The 20,555-nt window shown below is 42.7% G+C and overlaps 2 protein-coding genes across 5 annotated transcripts in view; both read left to right on the top strand.

Annotated features, from left to right (window-relative positions):
* The first annotated feature begins 1,238 nt into the window (after positions 1–1,238).
* On the top strand, positions 1,239–13,141 carry LOC143106498 (phosphatidylinositol 4-phosphate 5-kinase-like protein 1). 2 transcript variants are annotated; one of them, XM_076270780.1, is made up of 10 exons: positions 1,239–1,317; positions 1,833–2,049; positions 3,679–3,729; positions 3,948–4,099; positions 5,656–5,780; positions 6,530–6,564; positions 6,701–6,756; positions 10,437–10,549; positions 10,960–11,122; positions 12,265–13,139. In XM_076270780.1, exons 2-10 carry the CDS (start codon positions 1,852–1,854, stop codon positions 12,683–12,685), a joined length of 1,314 nt encoding a protein of 437 aa, XP_076126895.1. In that variant the 5' UTR covers positions 1,239–1,317; positions 1,833–1,851; the 3' UTR covers positions 12,686–13,139. The 2 variants fall into 2 exon arrangements, with proteins under 2 accessions (XP_076126895.1, XP_076126896.1); XM_076270781.1 differs by having other exon boundaries at positions 1,251–1,317; positions 1,852–2,049; positions 12,265–13,141.
* An 800-nt stretch (positions 13,142–13,941) lies between these two features.
* Positions 13,942–20,555, top strand: part of LOC143106499 (endophilin-B2-like) — a 27,329-nt gene continuing 20,715 nt past the window's right edge. For 2 of the 3 annotated variants that reach the window (XM_076270783.1, XM_076270782.1), the window contains exons 1-3: positions 13,989–14,182; positions 15,228–15,369; positions 20,007–20,135. In XM_076270783.1, coding sequence (XP_076126898.1) covers positions 14,120–14,182; positions 15,228–15,369; positions 20,007–20,135 — 334 coding nt within the window. In that variant the 5' untranslated portion in view covers positions 13,989–14,119. Of the gene's footprint in view, positions 14,183–15,227; positions 15,370–20,006; positions 20,136–20,555 lie in introns of all 3 variants that reach the window. The other variant, XM_076270784.1, reaches the window with a different exon arrangement.

Below are 20,555 nucleotides of genomic sequence, written 5' to 3'. Positions count from 1 at the left end.
TCACGGCTATTTCTGTAAAACAGCAGGAGTAGGCGTGGTAGACCAACTGAATGCAAATCTACGTATGCACCCACGTGTGAGTGCTTCCTTGTCTCAGCACGCAACGTCATTAAGAAAGCGCTTGCCACTGCAAATATGCACATAGTATGATATACCTTAATATTATAGTTGAAAATACCTTTGAAAACTTGCCCCTCCACTTCCAATCAACTACAGTAGGCTATTCATCAAACGTCTATCATAAGCAAACAATGAGTACCTAGGCCTATGTTAATAATTATAAGGCTATCACAATTAAAATAATAACCATATGGTAGTAGGCAGACTATCCGTTTTGTTTTGCGAGCAAATACATTTAGCAAATAGTTTCTAAATGGAATAAAGCTCCTTAAAAATTAGCACAGAGGTCTGATGTGAATGACAGCTAGCTGAACCAATAAGACGACATAATTACCATTAGAATTAACTTAGCTTGGCTGTTAGCCTGGCTAGGTGCAGAGAATAAATCCCCATGGTAATTTATGTGCCATCTCTTTTGTGAAACCAAGTCAAGGCTAAATTCATCCAGGATAACCTAAAAATCCCAGCTTAATCCCTTATCTAAGTTTTGTGAAATACCCCTCTGGTCAAGAACACACAGCATGACAACAGCTCAGGACAATACACACAGCCATCCACAGCTCTCATACAACCGTGGATGCTGGCGGGCTCAAAGGCACTGAACTAATGCCATCTTGGGTCTTTTAAGGGCTGTCCAATCAACCCCAATTAGGAACTCCCCTTCCGGCAATCAGCAGCAGGTGGGACCTAAACAAGGGCAAAGGCAAAACAGAGACAGACGGCCGAAACACACTAGGGCCGTAACAGTAGGCCTACACACTGAAGTTACCACAGTAACCGACTTTAAGATTAAAGATAGACATTAATTGACAGAATATATAAGTTGACAAACAAAAAAACAAGCACATTCTTTGAATTTGCAACAAGTGAATGGATTTGCGCAATGGTTGCACACTGGTCTTAGGCAACACATGATTAAAATTAATTATTTATGCACATATTTACAGTGAGGTTTCTTATATATCTTGTTCTTATAGCTCTCCTTGAAGACAAAAAATAACGGTTCGAGTCAGGTCAAGTGGGACAGCGTGTGTAGAGAAGACGCTGGCGTTGGTCACGTGGGACACACCTGGAAAGGTACACCCTTAAAATCCTGTCTGACCTGACAGGTGTGGAATGCGGCAGTGGGACACACGCATCCGCACTGGATTGACTGACATTCAAGATCATTCGGATCAAGACCAACAGAGCCCCACGGTAGGCTATCAAACCACGCCAATGACGGCTTTGGTTGTTTTGTGAGCTTCCAGTAGCTTAGTCTACACACAGAGGAGTAGGCTTTGATATTACATTACAATTATTGCGGATGTAGGCTACTCTACCTAAGGGAAGCTAGTAGGCTATCGTTAAGATTACATTGAAATTGTTCTAACGTTTTAAAATAATCTGTCACATTGAATACACAGATTAATGCATCAGAATTGTCTGATCATTTGACCGGTCCGCATCTATGGCGCCTTGCAGTAGCCTGCAGTAGCCTACACAGTATAGTTGCATTCCCATTCTCATCTTCCGCCAATGAGCAAGCCAGCCAAAAGATAATCAGTATTAGCCTACATGTCTTAACTTTATACTAACTACCCAGCAGACTGGGCTAATTGATTCAGACGAGGAACAGGGGCCTTGATGTTGGAATCAGCATCAGCATCCCCATTGCGCACACCACAGCACGCTCTTTTACAAATCAGTTTGATTTAAAAACCGACCGACAGGTCCTTCCTTGGTCCTTAGATGGAGAGGCCGAAGAAACAGAAGAAACAGCGGCGCTCAGGCACCGTTGGGAGGCGCCTGTGGGCTCGCCTGACCCGCCGCTGGAGGTTGCTGGGTCTTTTCGAGATCGGTGAGGATCATGAGTTTTACAACCTGACTGTCATGATGAAAGATGGCCTCTCCGCAGCGCTAGAGTCCGCCGTTGACCAGCCCGCACGGGTAAGAGGGACTGGAACTGAGTGGACTTGTACAAAGACTCTTAGTCACACTCTCAAAATCAAAAAGCACGTGAAAAGAGCATAACACATTTATGTGATAATATACAAGTCTCGTAAACCCATATTTAGCAGCAAAAAGGACATAGTATCAAACGTTGAAAATGAAAATTTGGACTATTTCATGGAAAATATATGTTCATTTTGAATTTGATGCACATGTTTCAACAAAAGTTGCAGTGTGCAGCTTCACCTCTTCACAAAATTCAACAAAATTCTGTAAATGTTTAGGAACTGAGGAGACCAGTTGCTAGAGTTTTGAGAATGAAATGTTGTCCCATTACTGACCGATATAGGATTTCAGTTGCTCAACAGTATGGGCTATTCTTAGTCATGTTTTTCATTCCATGATACACCACTAATTTGACAGGTCTGGACTGCAGACAGGCAATTTTAGCACCTGGACTCTTCCTCTGGAGACATTTAAATATGTGCAGAATTCATTTTGGCATTGTTTTCCTGAAATATTCAAGGTCTTCCTTGGTAAAGATACTGCCTGGATGGCAGTATATGTTGCTCAAAACCTGTATACATCATTCAGAATTGATTGTGCCTGGCCAGATGTGCAAGATGCCCATGCTGTAGGCACTAATGCACCTCCACACCGTCATAGATGCTGGGTTTCGAACTGAGCCCTAAAACAAGTTGTATGGTTGGACATACTTGGATACTTGGAGAGGCCCTCTCCTCTTTAGCCCAGATGAGTCCATGATTTCCAAAAAGAATGGCACATTTCGATTGGTCTAACCACAGGACTTTTCCCCCTGTTACCTCAGTCCATTTTACACAAGCTCAGGCCCAGATAAGATGGTGGTATTTTTTGTATCATGTCTAAATACAATTTTGACTGTTGCATGGTTAATGTTTTTGAATTGAGTATCAAACTGTGCACATAGACAATGGTTATCAGAGGTTTTCCTGAGCCCATACAATGATTTTCTTTACAGAGACAGGTCTGGTGTTGATGCAGTGCCATCTGAGGCCCAAAAGACCATGGCCATCCAATATTGTTTTTCAGCTCTATCCCTTGTTTGCAAAGATTTCTCTGGATTCTCTGAATTTTTATTAATATTGTGTCCTGTAGGTGATGAACTCCCCACATTCTTTACAATATCATGTTACGAAGCAATTAAATTAAAATTTTTCATCATTTGTGCATGGTTTACACAGAGTGATGAATACCCCTACATCTTTACTTCTAAGAGACCCTGCCTCTCTGGGATGCTCTTTTTCATACCCAATCATATTGCCAGTTACCCTAATTAGTTGTGAAACATTCCTCCTTTTGTTTTTTTTATCATTACACAACTTTTCCAGCATTTTGTTACTCCCGTCCCAACTTTTTTTGAAACATATTGCATATATTTTACATGAAATAGTCAAATTGGCAATTTTCAACATTTGATATGTTGTCTGTGTCCTTTTTGCAACTAAATATGAGTTTAGAGATTTGCAGATTATTACATTCTGTTTTTATTTGCATTTAACACAACGTCCCCGCTTTTTCTGTTTTGGGGTTGTACAGTCATCTGGCCATAATAAGAAATTTTATCTGCTGTTCTTTCTTTGCTAGACTGAGCTGACCGAAGATGACTATAACAAGGAAGAGTGTCAGGTGCATGAGGTAAGCCCGCATTCCTTCTCAGTAACACACACACACACACACACACACACACACACACACACACACAGAAATATGTAATCATACATTCACACACACTCACCTACACACAAACAGAAATATATGATCTCTCTCTCTCTCACGCACACACACACACACACACACACACACATTTTTTTTTCCTGTCATCCACACCATCCCTGGCTGGTTGTGGTCTGAAGGGGTTTGAGATGCAGACGTTTGCAGGCCCTGTGTTTGCCAGTCTGCGGCGAGCGCTGGACATCAGCGAGCGAGACTACCAGACGTCCCTCTCCACCGCTGGCTACCTGCAGTTCATCAGCAACTCCAAGAGCAAGGCCGACTTCTACCTCACGTGAGTGCTTAGCACGCAGACAATTAAACCAGTGCCACTAATGAGTGAAGAATATACACACACACACACACACACACACACACACACACACACACACATAGTTGCATAGATATACCACATACATGCTCACATACTCACTCACACATACAGAAAGCATACACTATACTGTATGACTGACTATTGTATGGATTTAGTGTGGAATACAGACAGGGAAAAGTACAGACAGGAAATCATCTAGCACTGACACACAGAACACAGGAAATCATCTAGCACTAACACACAGATCATTGAATTCCTGTTTTTCAGTTATGCACAGGGTAGGAATTTCACGGCGGCCACGATGGCCGTGGCCGTCGTTGCCTCTTGCGTTGGCTTTGAAAATCAGAGGTTTACAGGCCACGGTGGCCTTGGTGCCCCCTTCTTTCAATATTCTGCTTTGCGTCCTACTAATAGCGATTTTTATTTAGCCTGTGGCCTGTCAAAATAATCTTAGCATTCACAGCGCAAATTAATTTAGTCTTTTACGCAGTGGAGAAAGTGACAGCGCAAGAAAGAAAGTGCGTCCAAATTCACCCATTCTTCTCAGTTGAACTACTCGCGAAGTAGCCTATTCATCACACAGACATCACAAGTATCACATGAAAGAGCTTTTTCTCAGCTTTTAAACAATGTTAGCCGATAATTGCTGTGTTGAACGGTTCGCGAGAAAAGTAAATAATATAATTAAATTTAATCATACATTCTACTGAAGGTTTTGCGTCCCATGATCTCCCTACCCATTCATCTCTGTGGAATACTTCACGAACCCTTCTTTTAACACATGACAACCCATTAAATCAGAATAAACAGCAGACCTTACCGAACACAAAAGTGTAAAGCAGTCCCCTGTACAGTTAGCCGTTCCAGAGTAATCTAGTTTTGAATTTGCAGTAAATTTCGACATGCATGGATGTCTCCAAATTTGGGCTTTACGTTTTACAATGTGTTTAAATTGTTCCAATTGATTTCATAACGGGCCAAATACAAAATAAATGTTACAAATATCGCCTATATTGGTAAATCATAGGACAGTTGACTAAGAGTTTGTGAAAGTAGCCTTAATGATTACAAAATGCTAAGCATGCATCTAGGCTATTTGAGTTTCTTAAAGCTGAGCTGTGCTTAAATTGTTCAATACGTGATTTCCTAACAGGCCAAATATAAAATAAATGTTATATATAGCCTAGATATCTGCAAATATTAGGTGATCAGATGATTTACAGTTCTATGTAATATGTCATGTTTCATGTTTTTGTAATGTTTCATACAGTGATGCAGGTCTACTGCAGTGAATAGGCTAAATACAACTTTGATCATTTTTATAGCCTACTACTGTATAGTTAACTTTGGCCTTGGTGCCCTGACATGTGGCCTTTGTGCCCCCCACCAAATATGCCCAACTGAAGGCCAAGTGGCCTTGCCCCCAGAATGGTGAAATTCCAAGCCTGGTTATGCATCATCCAAGTGTTTTACCTCTTAGTTGAGTTTGTTTTAAATATGTCTCTTGTACGTTACAGGAATGATAAATGTTACTTCCTGAAGACCCAGAATAAACGTGAGGTCAACTTCCTCCTGTCTAACTTGAAGAAATACATGGAGCATCTAGACAAGTATCCCCACTCACTGATGGTGCGGTTCCTGGGTAAGGAACATGACAACTTCTCGACTTCTCATGATATCTCCACTTACTGATGGTGTGGTTCCTGGGTAAGGAACATGAGAACTTCTCATGATATCCCTTATATCAGACATCAGCTGGTGGCGGATACTGTAGCTACAAAGGAGCTGGTGCTGATTTGATCGTGATTTGGCACATCAGCTGGTGGCGGATAGCTACAAAGGAGCTAGTGCTGATTTGATCGTGATTTGGCACATCAGCACCCCATCAAAGCCTGGACCAGAGCTGCTTATCTATTTGGGATCTTATGATATTGTCACAATAGAAATCATGACATGTAATGAATGTGTCCTCCATGTCATAAAGGAACCATATGTAAGATTGTGGCCGAAAGTGGTACTGCAATCACTTTCAAATTACTCTAGAGCGGTGTATCCCCTCCCCCCTGACTCGAGGTTGTCAACCCGGATGCCGAAACACTACTGAGTTTGTGGTTAGTAGATAGGTGGAGGGTGGCGCATCAGTTGAGGGCTGCAACTTCACTTTTTAAATGACAATATCCTGGCCGGACTACTGTTGTCAGTGATATAAGTATTTGAAATAAACATGATTTCCTAATGTCTAGTGACATATCAGGGCCATTTTATGATTAATTGAAATACATTTCTTGCATACAGTTCCTTTAATATAGGTGTGGAATGTAATGAATGTGTCCTCCATGTCTTAATATAGGTGAGGAATGTAATGAATGTGTCCTCCATGTCTTAATACAGGTGTGCACCGCATCATCATTCATGGTGACGTGAAGGTAACTGATCATCACATTCTTATATGACAAACCACAGACACAACGTCTGTGTGGGCTCAGCAGCGTCTGTGTGGGCTCAGCAGCGTCTGTGTGAGTAGTGAAATGAGACTCAGGTTTGGACACTTTTCTTTTTCAGAAATATTTCATTGTGATGCAGAGCGTCTTCTACCCCGACGAGAGGATAACAGCCAGGTGAGTACATTCACACCTGCTTACCTGCTGCACTCACACCTGCTTCTACCTGCTGCACTCACACCTGCTTACCTGCTGCACTCACACCTGCTTACCTGCTGCACTCACACCTGCTTACCTGCTGCACTCACACCTGCTACCTGCTGCACTCTCACCTGCTTACCTGCTGCACTCACACCTGCTTCTACCTGCTGCACTAACACCTGCTACCTGCTGCACTCACACCTGCTACCTGCTGCACTCACACCTGCTTACCTGCTGCACTCACACCTGCTTCTACCTGCTGCACTAACACCTGCTTACCTGCTGCACTCACACCTGCTTACCTGCTGCACTCACACCTGCTTACCTGCTGCACTCACACCTGCTACCTGCTGCACTAACACCTGCTTACCTGCTGCACTAACACCTGCTTACCTGCTGCACTCACACCTGCTTACCTTCTGCACTCACACCTGCTTCTACCTGCTGCACTCACACCTGCTTACCTGCTGCACTCACACCTGCTTACCTGCTGCACTAACACCTGCTTACCTGCTGCACTCACACCTGCTTACCTGCTGCACTCACACCTGCTTACCTGCTGCACTCACACCTGCTACCTGCTGCACTAACACCTGCTTACCTGCTGCACTCACACCTGCTTACCTGCTGCACTAACACCTGCTTCTACCTGCTGCACTCACACCTGCTACCTGCTGCACTCACACCTGCTACCTGCTGCACTAACACCTGCTTACCTGCTGCACTCTGATGGTAATTTTGATACCATAGATTTAATAGAGACCCAGTCAGACCAATAGTATGAAAAATCAGGAACAGAGTTTATTTACAATGATGCGCATCAAGGGAGAGACAGCATGACTTCACCTAAAGATCCATCAGCTGCTCTAACTAGACAAGGAAATAGTTAGGGTTTAAGTATCCTTCCATGCTGACAGGAGATGGCGTTGGTCATCCCATATCACATGGACTACACTGAATCAGACTCTGATTAGTGGCAGCCTGTCAATCCGGAGCAGATATCTACTGACGCAGCCATGTAGAACAGTGAAACACTGCAAAGACATAATATTCCCGCTTATCTCTAAATACAGTCACACACAGATATACACAGGGACAGTACATATATCATACAGTCATTACCTAGAATCATACTTTTAGTATCAAAGTGACCCACTAATGAGAAATGCAGAACATTAAACCACATATTGGAATATTGGACATAATGCAGAACATTAAACCATATATTGGAATATTGGACACTCATTGCTGCACTCACACCTGCTTACCTGCTGCACTCACACCTGCTTACCTGCTGCACTCACACCTGCTTACCTTCTGCACTCACACCTGCTTACCTGCTGCACTCACACCTGCTTACCTGCTGCACTCACACCTGCTTACCTTCTGCACTCACACCTGCTTACCTGCTGCACTAACACCTGCTTCTACCTGCTGCCTGCAGGTGTTGTGTATAGAATTATACGTAGCTACAATTATTACTGAACATACAACCGGTATAGAAATCAATTGAGTTGTTACTGGAACTGAAATTAAAGCACTATGTGTGATATATAATATTACTGCACCATGTGTGATATATATAATATTACTGATTAAAGCCCCATGTGTGATATATAATATTACTGCACCATGTGTGATATATAATATTACTGATTAAAGCACCATGTGTGATATATAATATTTATAATATTACTGATTAAAGCACTATGTGTGATATATAATATTACTGATTAAAGCACCATGTGTGATATATAATATTACTGATTAAAGCACCATGTGTGATAATATTACTGCACCATGTGTGATATATAATATTACTGCACCATGTGTGATATATAATATTACTGATTAAAGCACCATGTGTGATATATAATATTACTGCACCATGTGTGATATATAATATTACTGATTAAAGCACTATGTGTGATATGTAATATTACTGATTAAAGCCCCATGTGTGATATATAATATTTATAATATTACTGATTAAAGCACTATGTGTGATATATAATATTACTGATTAAAGCACTATGTGTGATATATAATATTACTGCACCATGTGTGATATATAATATTACTGATTAAAGCCCCATGTGTGATATATAATATTACTGCACCATGTGTGATATATAATATTTCTGATTAATGCCCCATGTGTGATATATAATATTACTGCACCATGTGTGATATATAATATTACTGATTAATGCCCCATGTGTGATATATAATATTACTGCACCATGTGTGATATATAATATTACTGATTAAAGCACCATGTGTGATATATAATATTACTGCACCATGTGTGATATATAATATTACTGATTAAAGCACCATGTGTGATATATAATATTACTGCACCATGTGATATATAATATTACTCATTAAAGCACCATGTGTGATATATAATATTACTGATTAAAGCACCATGTGTGATATGTAAGGGATAATGTATAGAACGCCGGTCATTATGGGGAAAATAAGTCCTGACAGGGTGAACCGGACCCCGATGCGCCAGCGGAGGGGTCTTGTTTCGCCCTGAAGGGACTTATTTTCCCATAATGACCGGCGTAATATTACTGCACCATGTGTGATATATAATATTACTGCATGCAATTTTTATTATCTGGCTGTTTGGCCGTTGGTTGAATGTTGGCTGTTGGATGTGTAACGGACGGTGCCCTGCCAGGAGACTGCAGACGTAAATGATCCAGTGGCAATGCATCATGGGGCAGCAGTGGCTTACTCTGGTCTGGGGCAATGCATCATGGGGCAGCAGTGGCTTACTCTGGGGCAATGCATCACATGGGGCAGCAGTGGCTTACTCTGGTCTGGGGCAATGCATCATGGGGCAGCAGTGGCTTACTCTGGGGCAATGCATCATGGGGCAGCAGTGGCTTACTCTGGTCTGGGGCAATGCATCATGGGGCAGCAGTGGCTTACTCTGGGGCAATGCATCATGGGGCAGCAGTGGCTTACTCTGGTCTGGGGCAATGCATCATGGGGCAGCAGTGGCTTACTCTGGGGCAATGCATCATGGGGCAGCAGTGGCTTACTCTGGGGCAATGCATCACATGGGGCAGCAGTGGCTTACTCTGGGGCAGTGCATCACATGGGGCAGCAGTGTCCTATTGGTTAGGGCTTCGGGCTTGTAACCGAAGGGTTGCCGGTTCGATCCCCGACCAGTGGTAAAAATGTGGGCGGGGGAAGTGGTTGAGCACTGCTCTCCCATGCCCACATCCACGGCTGAAGTGCCCTTGAGCAAGGCACCTAACCCCCTCACTGCTCCCCGAGCGCCGCTGTTGTTGCAGGCAGCTCACTGCATCGGGATTAGTGTGGTGTGTGCTTCACCTCACTGCGTGTTCACTGTGTGCTGAGTGTGTTTCACTGATTCACGGACTGGGATAAATGCAGAGACCCTCACGGGATCAAAAGAGTATATATACAGGGTCTCTGCATTTATCCCAATATACTATATATACCCATTACCCAAGTATATATACTTACTTATATATTTAAATGGCAGCATTTATGTGTAAAATTGCACATTGGGCACATGTGGTCCTGCAGCCTTGAGTTTTGTCTGGCCTGACGTGTGGTATCTCGTGGGTGTGACGGTGTTATCTCACCAATACCGCTTCTGTCCTCCTCAGATATGACGTGAAGGGCTGTGAGGTGGGCCGCTGGACCAACCCCCCCGCTGAAGACACACAGCGCATTGTGGTGCTGAAGGACATGAACTTTGAGGGACAACACATCAAGCTGGGTAAGGAGAACACAGTCAGGGCAACACATCAACCTGGGTAATGAGAACACAGAGGGCAGCACAGATTATGTGTGAAAAGCACACCAAGGGTGTGAAAACTCACTTTGAGATCTGATCTCACATCTGCGTGCGATCTCACAATCAACATTATAAAATCCATTTGACACTGAAGCGATGGGTTTTTGTTGGGCGGGAGATTTCTTGCATGAGTTGTGTTTTCGGTAAAAATGTTCTATTTTTAAGGTTTATAGGTCGAATTACTCACTCAAACCCAACGTTAAGCGTGTCACTCAAACCCAACGTTAAGCGTGTCACTCAAACCCAACGTTAAGCGTGTCACCGTGAAATAAAAGCGTCAGTGGCCAATGGGAGTGTAAAGCCACTCACTGCTGCTGTCCTCCTATTGGCAGGCGAGCACCGGTCCTGGCTGGTCCGTCAGGTGCAGCTGGACTCTGAGTTCCTGCGCAGCCTAAATGTTCTGGACTACAGCATCCTGTTGGCCCATCAGCCCCTGCATCTGGACGAGATCGACCAGAACCACGACCTCGCGACCCTTGTCCTCCGGACCACCATGTACGTACTCAGTGTCCTCATCGTTATGCACACTCACTGAGGTGTGGGTCAAAGCATAACATCATATTTTACATAACAGATTATGCATCAGACAGATATTACTAAGAATGTCTCAATTAACTTTTCAGTTACACTTTACTTGACAGTATTGACATAAGAGTGACATGACACTGTCATGAACGTGTCATAAACAAATCATAAATGTTTATGACATCACGCTTCTGTTATTAAGTGACATTCGGTTTTTGTCATAACAAGTTAGGGTTAGGTTTAGGGTTAGGATTAGGGTTAGGGTTAGGGTTAGGGTTCATGTGTCATGACAGTGTCATGTCACTCTTATGTCGATACTGTCAAGTAAAGTTTTACCAAGTTTTCTCTGTTATGGAACACACCGTTTTAAGTTTAAGTGGTTTGCATAGAGACTTATTTTCTATTGCTTTCAATCAGTCTTTTCACCCCAAGAATGTTAATGTAATTGTTTTTGGCCCGAGCTGGTGTGGACAGTAAACATGAAATGGAGGCCAACACCAAATGCAATTTCAATCCTTGAAGGACACCAATTTTCTTTTTGAATGAATTACGTATCGTAAATAAATATGTTCTTTCTTAAAATACAGGGGGCATACGTATACACACCCCTATGTTAAATTCCCATAGAGGCAGGCAGATTTTTATTTTTAAAGGCCAGTTATTTCATGGATCCAGGATACTATGCATCCTGATACATTTCCCTTGGCCTTTGGAATTAAAATAGCTCCACATCATCACATACCCTTCACCAGAGATTGGCATGGTGTTATTTCTGTTAGCCTATTACAGTAGCTGGTTTGATTTGCATTGAGAGATGATCTTATGGAAGATACCCCATGCCAATCTCTATAGTGAAGGGTATGTCCATGCATTTGATAAATATACACACCATATTTAAAAACTGGTGATGATAAAATAAGAAAATCATGATAAAACAACAGAAAACTCTAAAACTGTTCAAAGGGTTCACACACTTTCAAGCAGCACTGGAGATAGATAGATTGATAAATAGACAGATACATAGATAGCTTTACTGTAATGACTTTACTGTCATTAAAAATATAATCACACCAGAGTCTTACTTATGTTTTTCATATTTACAATATGTATAGATCTGTGGATATAGAAACAGACCCTACTGAGCAGGAGCCTCTAAAGATCCCTGCTACTTTGGTGGAGGAGGACTCAGCCCTGCTGCAGTCGGACCCGTCAAGGGCCCAGGCCCTAGCAGAGGATCCCGTCACCGGAACCCCCCTACAGGAACTTCCCCACCGGCACTCCACAGAACTCCAGGAGTTCCATGACCAGAACCGCAGGCTTCTGCCGGAGTTCAAGAACCCAGTGCACGTCATGGATGGTCCCGAGCTGCGCTACTTTGTGGGCGTGGTGGACATTTTCACCGTGTACGGACTGAAGAAGAGGCTGGAGAACCTGTGGAAGAGAATCCGGTTCCCCGGCAGGGCGTTCTCCACCGTCAGCCCAACGGCGTACGCTCAGAGGTTCTACCAGTGGGCGCAGAACCACACCAAGTAGCCAAGAAGAGAACACAAACAGGAAGCCATGGGAAAGGGAGTGTGATGTGTGAGAGCAGTTGAGAGAAAGATAGAAGCACTTATAGAGAAACAGGACGACGGGCAGCTAGAGGGTTGTGGCAGATAGGTGGCAATAAGATAGAGAAATGAAAAACACTGCAATTTAGTAGAGCAGCTGACAGAAAGATAGAATCAATTAGAGAATTAGGAAGATAGGCACATCATAATTAGATAGAAAAAATGAAAAACAAAAGTACTGCAATTTACCAAATACTGTATAGTTTAATACTGTATAAGTCTTAATGCTTTGTTAAGTAACTGGAATGGCCACTGTTGTGTAATGGAATATATAGTCTAAGCTCACCATGTTTACAATTTTATATGGGAGGCTATTTTGTGTGAAGAAAACAGATATGGAAACTGATTAATATTTTATTTTACCGTGCTGTTTTTCATAAATAAAGGTAAGCTACACATAATAAAAGATAAATAAATAAATAGGCTAAATAAGAAAGAAAGAAGTGCCTGCAATAGGCCAGCTCAAAGATACGCATGGTAAAAGCTATAGCCTATAATAAACCATGCAGGCAGACAAAACCCTTAAAGGATCTGTGCACGACGTAGTCACATGTATTTTGTCCATCAACTTTTAGAGACGTAGCCTATGATCGATTGTGGAAAAGCCAAAGAACCGTTAAGTGTGGCTCTGGTTAAGTGTTTCAGACCAATTGACACATCATGTGGATTGTTCAGTAACAGCACTATTCAAGTTTCCAAGTGCAAGCTGCAACCAGGGGCTTCTCGTTTTTAGCCAGCGTCCAGCAAAACATTTTGATCACCGCAGAGAGAAAAAAACTGAAAAAAATATAGTCCAGTCATTTTAAGCCAAAATGGGTTTCAACCTAGTACAAATTGCAACAGAAGCAAACTCAACTGATTTTGTATCCTCAATATGTCCTGAGGCTATATTTGGGGCTTTTTCCAAACTTTCCCCTAATGGGATTCTCCGGGGCTTTTTTCCCTTAGCCTAGGCTACTAGACATATTGAGGAAACAAAATCAGTTGAGTTTACTTCTATTGCAAATTCACAAAATGACTGGACTAACAGGCCCTGTCTAGCCAGTAACATTGTTAATAATAAGTTGATAAAATAATCAAAATCAGATTTATATATCATAGCCTATCACTGAATCGTTTCCTCGGTGACAGCTGGACCTCGACCATATGATAGCTCATATGAAATACAAAAGGCTCCTTTAAACACAAGCCGAGTAGTCGATTTCCGAGCGCATCGATGCCTCTGTCAGTGTGAGCGACTGCTCTTTCTGCTGTGAGCAGCACTGCTCTTCTGGCGTGATCCACAGTTCCCCGCCGCACTCCGAGCCCGAGCCCTACTACAGATGCGCTGGAGACACAGCTTGCGTTCGCTGACATCATGGATTTTAGTGTAAAGAAACTAGCCTCGGATGCGGGAGTCTTTTTTTCTCGAGCTGTCCAGGTAAGCTTGGTATCGCGACTCGCCAAACAGTTGAACCGAAAGTCAGACTCTAAAATTAAACTGACAGCGACAACAAATTAGCTATCCGAATGTGGGATTCATCATCGCATCAGTGATCTCTTAATTGTCACCTAATTTAAACTCAACATATACATTTTATGTTTGCTTTACATTTTGACGTGACATCTCAAAAGTTAGGCCTACGTGACTTTACCCGAAGCGTAGTAGATGTGTTGCGTGGGGCACATAAGACATGAAACGGAGAAAGCCGTGAAGTGGTCCATCTAGCCTACCACCAACCGCGGCTGACTCGGTCGTGATGTGATGATGCGCTATTGAAAGTCGCCCAGTGGGGTGATGGATGAATAGTCTACCCTGTCAACACTACTGGCTCTCATCAACAAATAGCCTAATAATTAAAGCAGAAGTGTCACGATCATAAAACTAGCCTAATTAGGCTAGCCTACTATTTTAGAGTTTCACTTAAAGACGATAAAGGGGAGCGTATCGTTGTGTCCGATGTTTTGGTGTAGCATAATCCTTGAAGCGCTTCTGTTCGTCCTCCCACGTTCCACCCATGTTGGAATACAGGCCTAGTTGTTGTTGGGTAAAAGGTTATGAGAGTTAGGAGTTGTTGTTTCCGCACAGGTCGTTAAAGTCTCATGATGCCATGCCATTGGAGAAATTCCTCCCACTCACGCAGACAGGATGTCTATAACTCAAAGCAGCAGGATAACCGAGTAGGCCTAATTTGGTTTAAATAAATCACACTTTAACTTGTGATCATTGTTGTGTATGCCGAGGCTAGCCTAGGCTACTACCCAAATGTTGATATAGGTTATGACACTGTTGACGTGATTGATACATAGACCAATGCTGTCTAGACTATTGACTTAGGAATGTCAGTGTGTTTTACATTTTGGTGCAGATGAAAACAAAGACTTGGTGTGTGATTGGTTTGCTATGAATGGTTTATGGCCGGATGACTGGCTAATTGTGTAATGGTATTGATTAGCTGCCCTCATCAGATGTTGCTTTTGCGTAGTTCACACAGGAGAATCTGGGACAGGCAGAGAAGACCGAGCTGGATGCTCACTTTGAAAACCTGCTAGCCAGAGCCGACTGCACCAAGAACTGGACCGAGAAGATCTTCAGACAGACAGAGTACCTACTGCAGCCAAACCCAAGTGAGGACTGATAACACACACACACATCACCAGCATCCAGAAACTTGTTTCATATAAGTTCAGCCAGAACAATTACATTTTGATTAAATTATTTCCATCCAAAAGTCATGGCAATGTAATGCTTTACCTTTTTGGGAAATGTGATTTAAACTGGTAAAGATGATTTTACATACTACACTATTTAAATAGCATTCACTGCAGACCACATTTGTATTCTCATAAGGCGTTTGTAATCCACAGGCTGAAGGGAAACGTTGCATGTTAAGTGTTAGTCGTCTTATGTTATTCGTCACCAACTGCGTCATTATATGTGCTTTACATGTGTAAGATCTCAGTGTATATGCTAATGATAATGTGAACATTGATTTAGTTTGCCAGTATCACAGGCAGTGGTTTTATAAACTTTTATATCAGATTACACTGCCATCTTCCTTTACAGGAATTCTATTATGTCTTTGTTCACAGAATATCACTTTATAAAGTGTTTCCACCATCCACCTGCTAGTTTTAGATATAATTAGATTAATATATACGCATACAAGAAGAATGGATCCAGCTGTACCACCTAACAGAGACTATTTCAGAAGCGTGTGTTATTATTAGATGATAACAGAAGTAGTGTATGTGAGAGGTCTATGAGGCTGTGAAGGGTTTATATGGAATTTGATAAGTTTAGCAGACTAGGGCTTATTTCACAAAGCAAGATATACGTGTTAGTTCTCACCAAATAGCCAGATTGCTAATCCGGGTTCAAAACAAAACAAAACACCACAAACCACACACAATGAAGTTTGGGGCTTTGTTCACTGATATCATCTGGGTATCTGATGCTCCTGCTTTGTTAAGTAGCCCTTGCAGCACTACATCATACGGTATTAGGGCGGTGGTAGTGTAGTGGTTAAGGAGCTGGGCTAGCATGCAGTAGCCTGAAAGTTGTCGGTTCAATTCTCGGCTTCCACCGTTGTGCCCTTGAGCAAGGCACTTAGCCCCAAGTTGCTCCAGGGACAATGTAATCCCTTGTAATATAGCTGACATATGTAAATCACTTTGGTCAAGAAGTGTCTGCTAAATGTAATGTAATGTAATGGTATTAGACCGCATTGATAAGGCTTGTGTGTGTTTAGTGGTATTAGGCCGCATTGATGAGGCTTGTGTGTGTTTAGTGGTATTAGACCGCATTGATGAGGCTTTTGAGTGTTTAGTGGTATTAGACCGCATTGATGAGGCTTGTGAGTGTTTAGTGGTATTAGACCGCATTGATGAGGCTGCATCGGTGAGGCTTGTGTGTGTTTAGTATAGCAAGACTGAGCTGTAACCTGTCTCTCTGATTCCCCATGCTACAGTTGACCACACCGGTAAGTATCTCTGCTCCTCACGGGCCCTTCACCCCAGTGCAGGACTATCCTGACCCCACCCGAGCATCCTGATTCCCAATCATATGGTTACCGCACAGTAGCTGTGTGTTTGATACAGACAGGTGAATGGGACCGTCTGGTATAATTGCTAGATGGTTACTGGCAAAGTGAAGGCACGTACAGTATATAAAGCTATTGATGAGTAGCCCCAACATTAATCTTTCATTCCACCTTAATTTTAACAGGCAGACTACACCAGGCACATAACTGAAGTGATTTGTTAGCGTAGTGTATGCCGCATCAATTAGCTTCTACTATAATCAATGAAACTAGAAAAAACATTCTAAAACTATTTCTATGCTCTACAAACAAAATGCTTCAGTTGCATGCCAGGTATATCCTGCCTGTAAGATATGTCTTAGTTTTATGTTTGAGGGTGAGCTCAGTATAAAGGTTGTGATTGGGAATTGCCATTTCTATCATTTCTATCTGTTCTGTGTCTGTCTGTCTATTAAATGTTTTGCTGGAAAGATATTGACCAGATTTTGTGCAATATCTGAAAGGGGATGTATTTATCTGGAACGAGAAATAACAAAACACTGCGTAGGGAATGTTAGCAGCTTCTCATCAAAATGTCATCTTTAGTCTAGAACAAATCTACAAGTTACTCTGTGATAAAAGTATAGTTATCAGGAAAATGCAAGTGGAAAGTCTGCTGTTAATGGGGAGGATGTATGACCACATTCTCAGATTGATGCATATAAAGTTGTTTGTTGCCCAGGTGACTGGTGGGCTTTCGTTTGTCTTTCATTTCAAGTTCGTAATCATTTTTTAATTGGATTTCATTAGGTTGAAAAACATTATATTACCTCTGGAGTCTGGACACGTTTACAGAATATTATGTTTTGGGAAATGTAGAAATGTATTATTTTCATTAAATGATGGAGTAACATAACTTTTCGTTTTGACAGAAAATCTTTTTTTTTTGTATGTGTTATTTTTATCCTACTAGCCAGGGGTCATGTTGGTGGAAGTACTGGAGCTTTTCTACTGCAACGGTGTTTCTTCCAATAATCTAAATCAGTGTAATCAGTTTGCCACGTATTGTAATCAGTTTGCCACGTATTCTAATCAGTTTTCCACGTATTCTAATCAGTTTGCCACGTATTGTAATCAGTTCGCCACGTATTGAACCAAACAAAAGAGCGACAAACACAAACCTTCTCTATATCTGGAGATTTGTGAAAGGCAGCATTATTTGAAGAAGCACAGTTTCAGAATGTCACTTTTGTTTTTGACTTGTATAATGTGACACTGCAGCCATTATTCTGATTCTGCTGGGGACCAGATGGCGTGCATGTTAAGACTCCATCTTGGCTCCAGGCCCTCTGGTTTGATGAATCCCGGTCGTAAGGACACACTCCTGAGGGGGCGGCGTTAGATGACTGACCCCATGGGGTGGTGGGACTGTGTGCCCGTGTCTAGCTGGGCTGTCTGTCTGGGCCGGGAGACAGGGAGAGAGAGCGCAGGGGACCGAGCTCTCCCTGGTGTCTGGTCTGGGCTGGGCTGGTTTGGTCTGGGCTGGTCTGGCCTGCACGGAGGCTCTTCCTGGTGTCTGGTCTGGTCTGGGCTGGTCTGGCCTGCACGGAGGCTCTCCCTGGTGTCTGGGCTGGTCTGGGCTGGTTTGGTCTGGGCTGGTCTGGCCTGCACGGAGGCGCTAAAGGCAGCTGCTGTGTGTTCATATCTCATTTATCAGCTCATGGACTGAAAGTGACAGACAGCTGCAGGCTCTGGAGCACGTCCAGCCTTGATGTGGCCCTGATCTGGCCCTGATGCGGCCCTGATGTGGCCCTGATCTACCTCTGATCTACCTCTGCCCTGGAGCTGATCCAGTAGATGGTTGCAGGATAAGGCCTGGACGTGTCCCGTATCAGGGCTCTGTCTGCCACCACCTCCTGTTCATGGGTGTCCTCATGCCTGCTATTGTGTCATGCTGACACAAGCCCTTTCTGTTCCATCTGTGATCCATAGCAGTGCTGGGTCCCACGCTATATTAAGTGTCATTGCTTTCAGCAGTACAACTAAAAGGACAATTTCATTTGAGTTTTATGTTGAGAAGCCTATATTGATATCTATTAACACTCAATTGAAGCTAGGTTTGTGGACATGTGATATGTGTTCATGTTATTCACTAGTAATATAATAAAAGTACTAAACAGTAATAAAGACACTTAACATAAAGTGGGACACCGTTTTCCATTTCTGTCTTCTGGTTGGTATGTAGTTTTATATTTTATATTGTTTAAATTGTTTTATTTTTTATATTGTTTAAATGAAAAGTTGAGTACTTTCAGGTAGCTCTGATGGACAGATGTTTATAATTATTTGTAGAGAGATACACTTATATAGTGTGTTTGTTTATGTTTATGTCAAGATGTTTGTGTTTATGGTGCTTAGCAGATGCTTAAAGACACTTAACTATGAATGTTATCAATTAACATTACATTAACATTAAAATTAAGAGTTTAAAGTGAAGTCATACAGCCTAAATGAAGACACAAATATTAGTAATAGACTAAATACATGTAAACAGAACACAAACTACAACTCTGTAAGAATGATTTAGTTGGACACAAGGATCTTTAGTGATACAGCTCTCTCTCAGACTGAGTAGTGATTCTCTGATGATCCCTTTTCCATGTTAAAGGTGAAACCAGTTCAAATGCATCCATGTGGAAAACGCAAGTTTTTAAAGATCACAGGAATAACCCACAGCTAAAAGTGTATGTAGCTAGTGTTAAGGTTTAAAAAAAAAAGTCTTAAAAATATATTTCAGTGCTTCACTGTGTTAAGACGCTCCTCAGTTCATTTACCCATAATGCCTCTTAATGATCCTCGGTCGTCCATGATCATGTGATGTCATGTGGCCCTGATCTGGCCCTGACGCGGCCCTGATGTGGCCCTGATCATTTGATGTCATGTACGCTACCCAAACAGCGATTTAGTGTAAGTGCCCTCTGTCCCCTGTGCCACGTGGTTGACCTCTTAGCTGTTCTCTTAGAGTTAGCTGCAGCTACAGGTTGACTAGCGTCATCATAGCTCTGTTTGTGTTTGTGTGTGTGTATGTGTGTGTTGTGTGTGTGTCTGCGTGCACATTTCCTGTCTCTGTTTTCTCACTCGTGGTCACCTCTCTCTGTTAATCCATCCCCCGTTCTTCCCTCCTGTCTCTGTGTGGCTGCGTGTCCCCTGATGGCGTCCTCCGTCCCTCCCTGTCCACCCCAGGTGCCAGGATCGAGGAGTTCCTCTACGAGAAGCTGGACAGGAAGGTCCCCTCTCGGCCCACCAACGCAGAGCTGCTGGGGCAGTACATGCTGGAGGCGGCCAAGGACTTTGGTCCTGGAACACCCTACGGTCAGTCAGTCACACACACACACACACACACACACACACACACATACACACACACACACACACCCTACGGTCAGTCACACAAACACATACACACACACACATCCTACGGTCAGTCAGACACACACACACACACACACACACACACACACACACACATACACACACGCACACACACCCTACGGTCAGTCAGTCACACACACAAACACACACACAGATCTATCTATAAAGCAAGAAGCGTCTGTGTGTCCGTGTGTGTGTGTGTGTCTGTGTCTGTGGCACGCATATCTCGCTGACCGTTTGTCAGACTGAAGATTTCGTATGTGGCTCGCGCGTGGCACAAAGGTGTGCACTCTCGATTTTGAAGATTTTTGAATGCATATTTCAAAATATGCTTATTTACGTAGGACGTTTATCGCTGCA

Source organism: Alosa pseudoharengus, unplaced genomic scaffold (genome assembly GCF_046254945.1).
Source record: "Alosa pseudoharengus isolate Yale_2024_CS ecotype anadromous, Long Island Sound unplaced genomic scaffold, YU_APseudo_1.1 YU_APseudo_1.1_scf_6, whole genome shotgun sequence".
NCBI classification, from domain to species: Eukaryota; Metazoa; Chordata; class Actinopteri; order Clupeiformes; family Clupeidae; genus Alosa; species Alosa pseudoharengus.
Note: the sequence above shows the minus strand (reverse complement) of the source record. Positions and strands in the feature narration are given on the sequence as shown.

Bases quoted from the DNA above. Each gene is read 5' to 3' on its own strand.
- LOC143106498 (XM_076270781.1), top strand. From the start codon at position 1,852: ATGGAGAGGCCGAAGAAACAGAAGAAACAGCGGCGCTCAGGCACCGTT. The intron at 3,730-3,947 runs GTAAGCCCGCAT...TGTGGTCTGAAG, and splicing joins AAGAGTGTCAGGTGCATGAG to GGGTTTGAGATGCAGACGTT. The intron at 10,550-10,959 runs GTAAGGAGAACA...TCCTATTGGCAG, and splicing joins GGGACAACACATCAAGCTGG to GCGAGCACCGGTCCTGGCTG.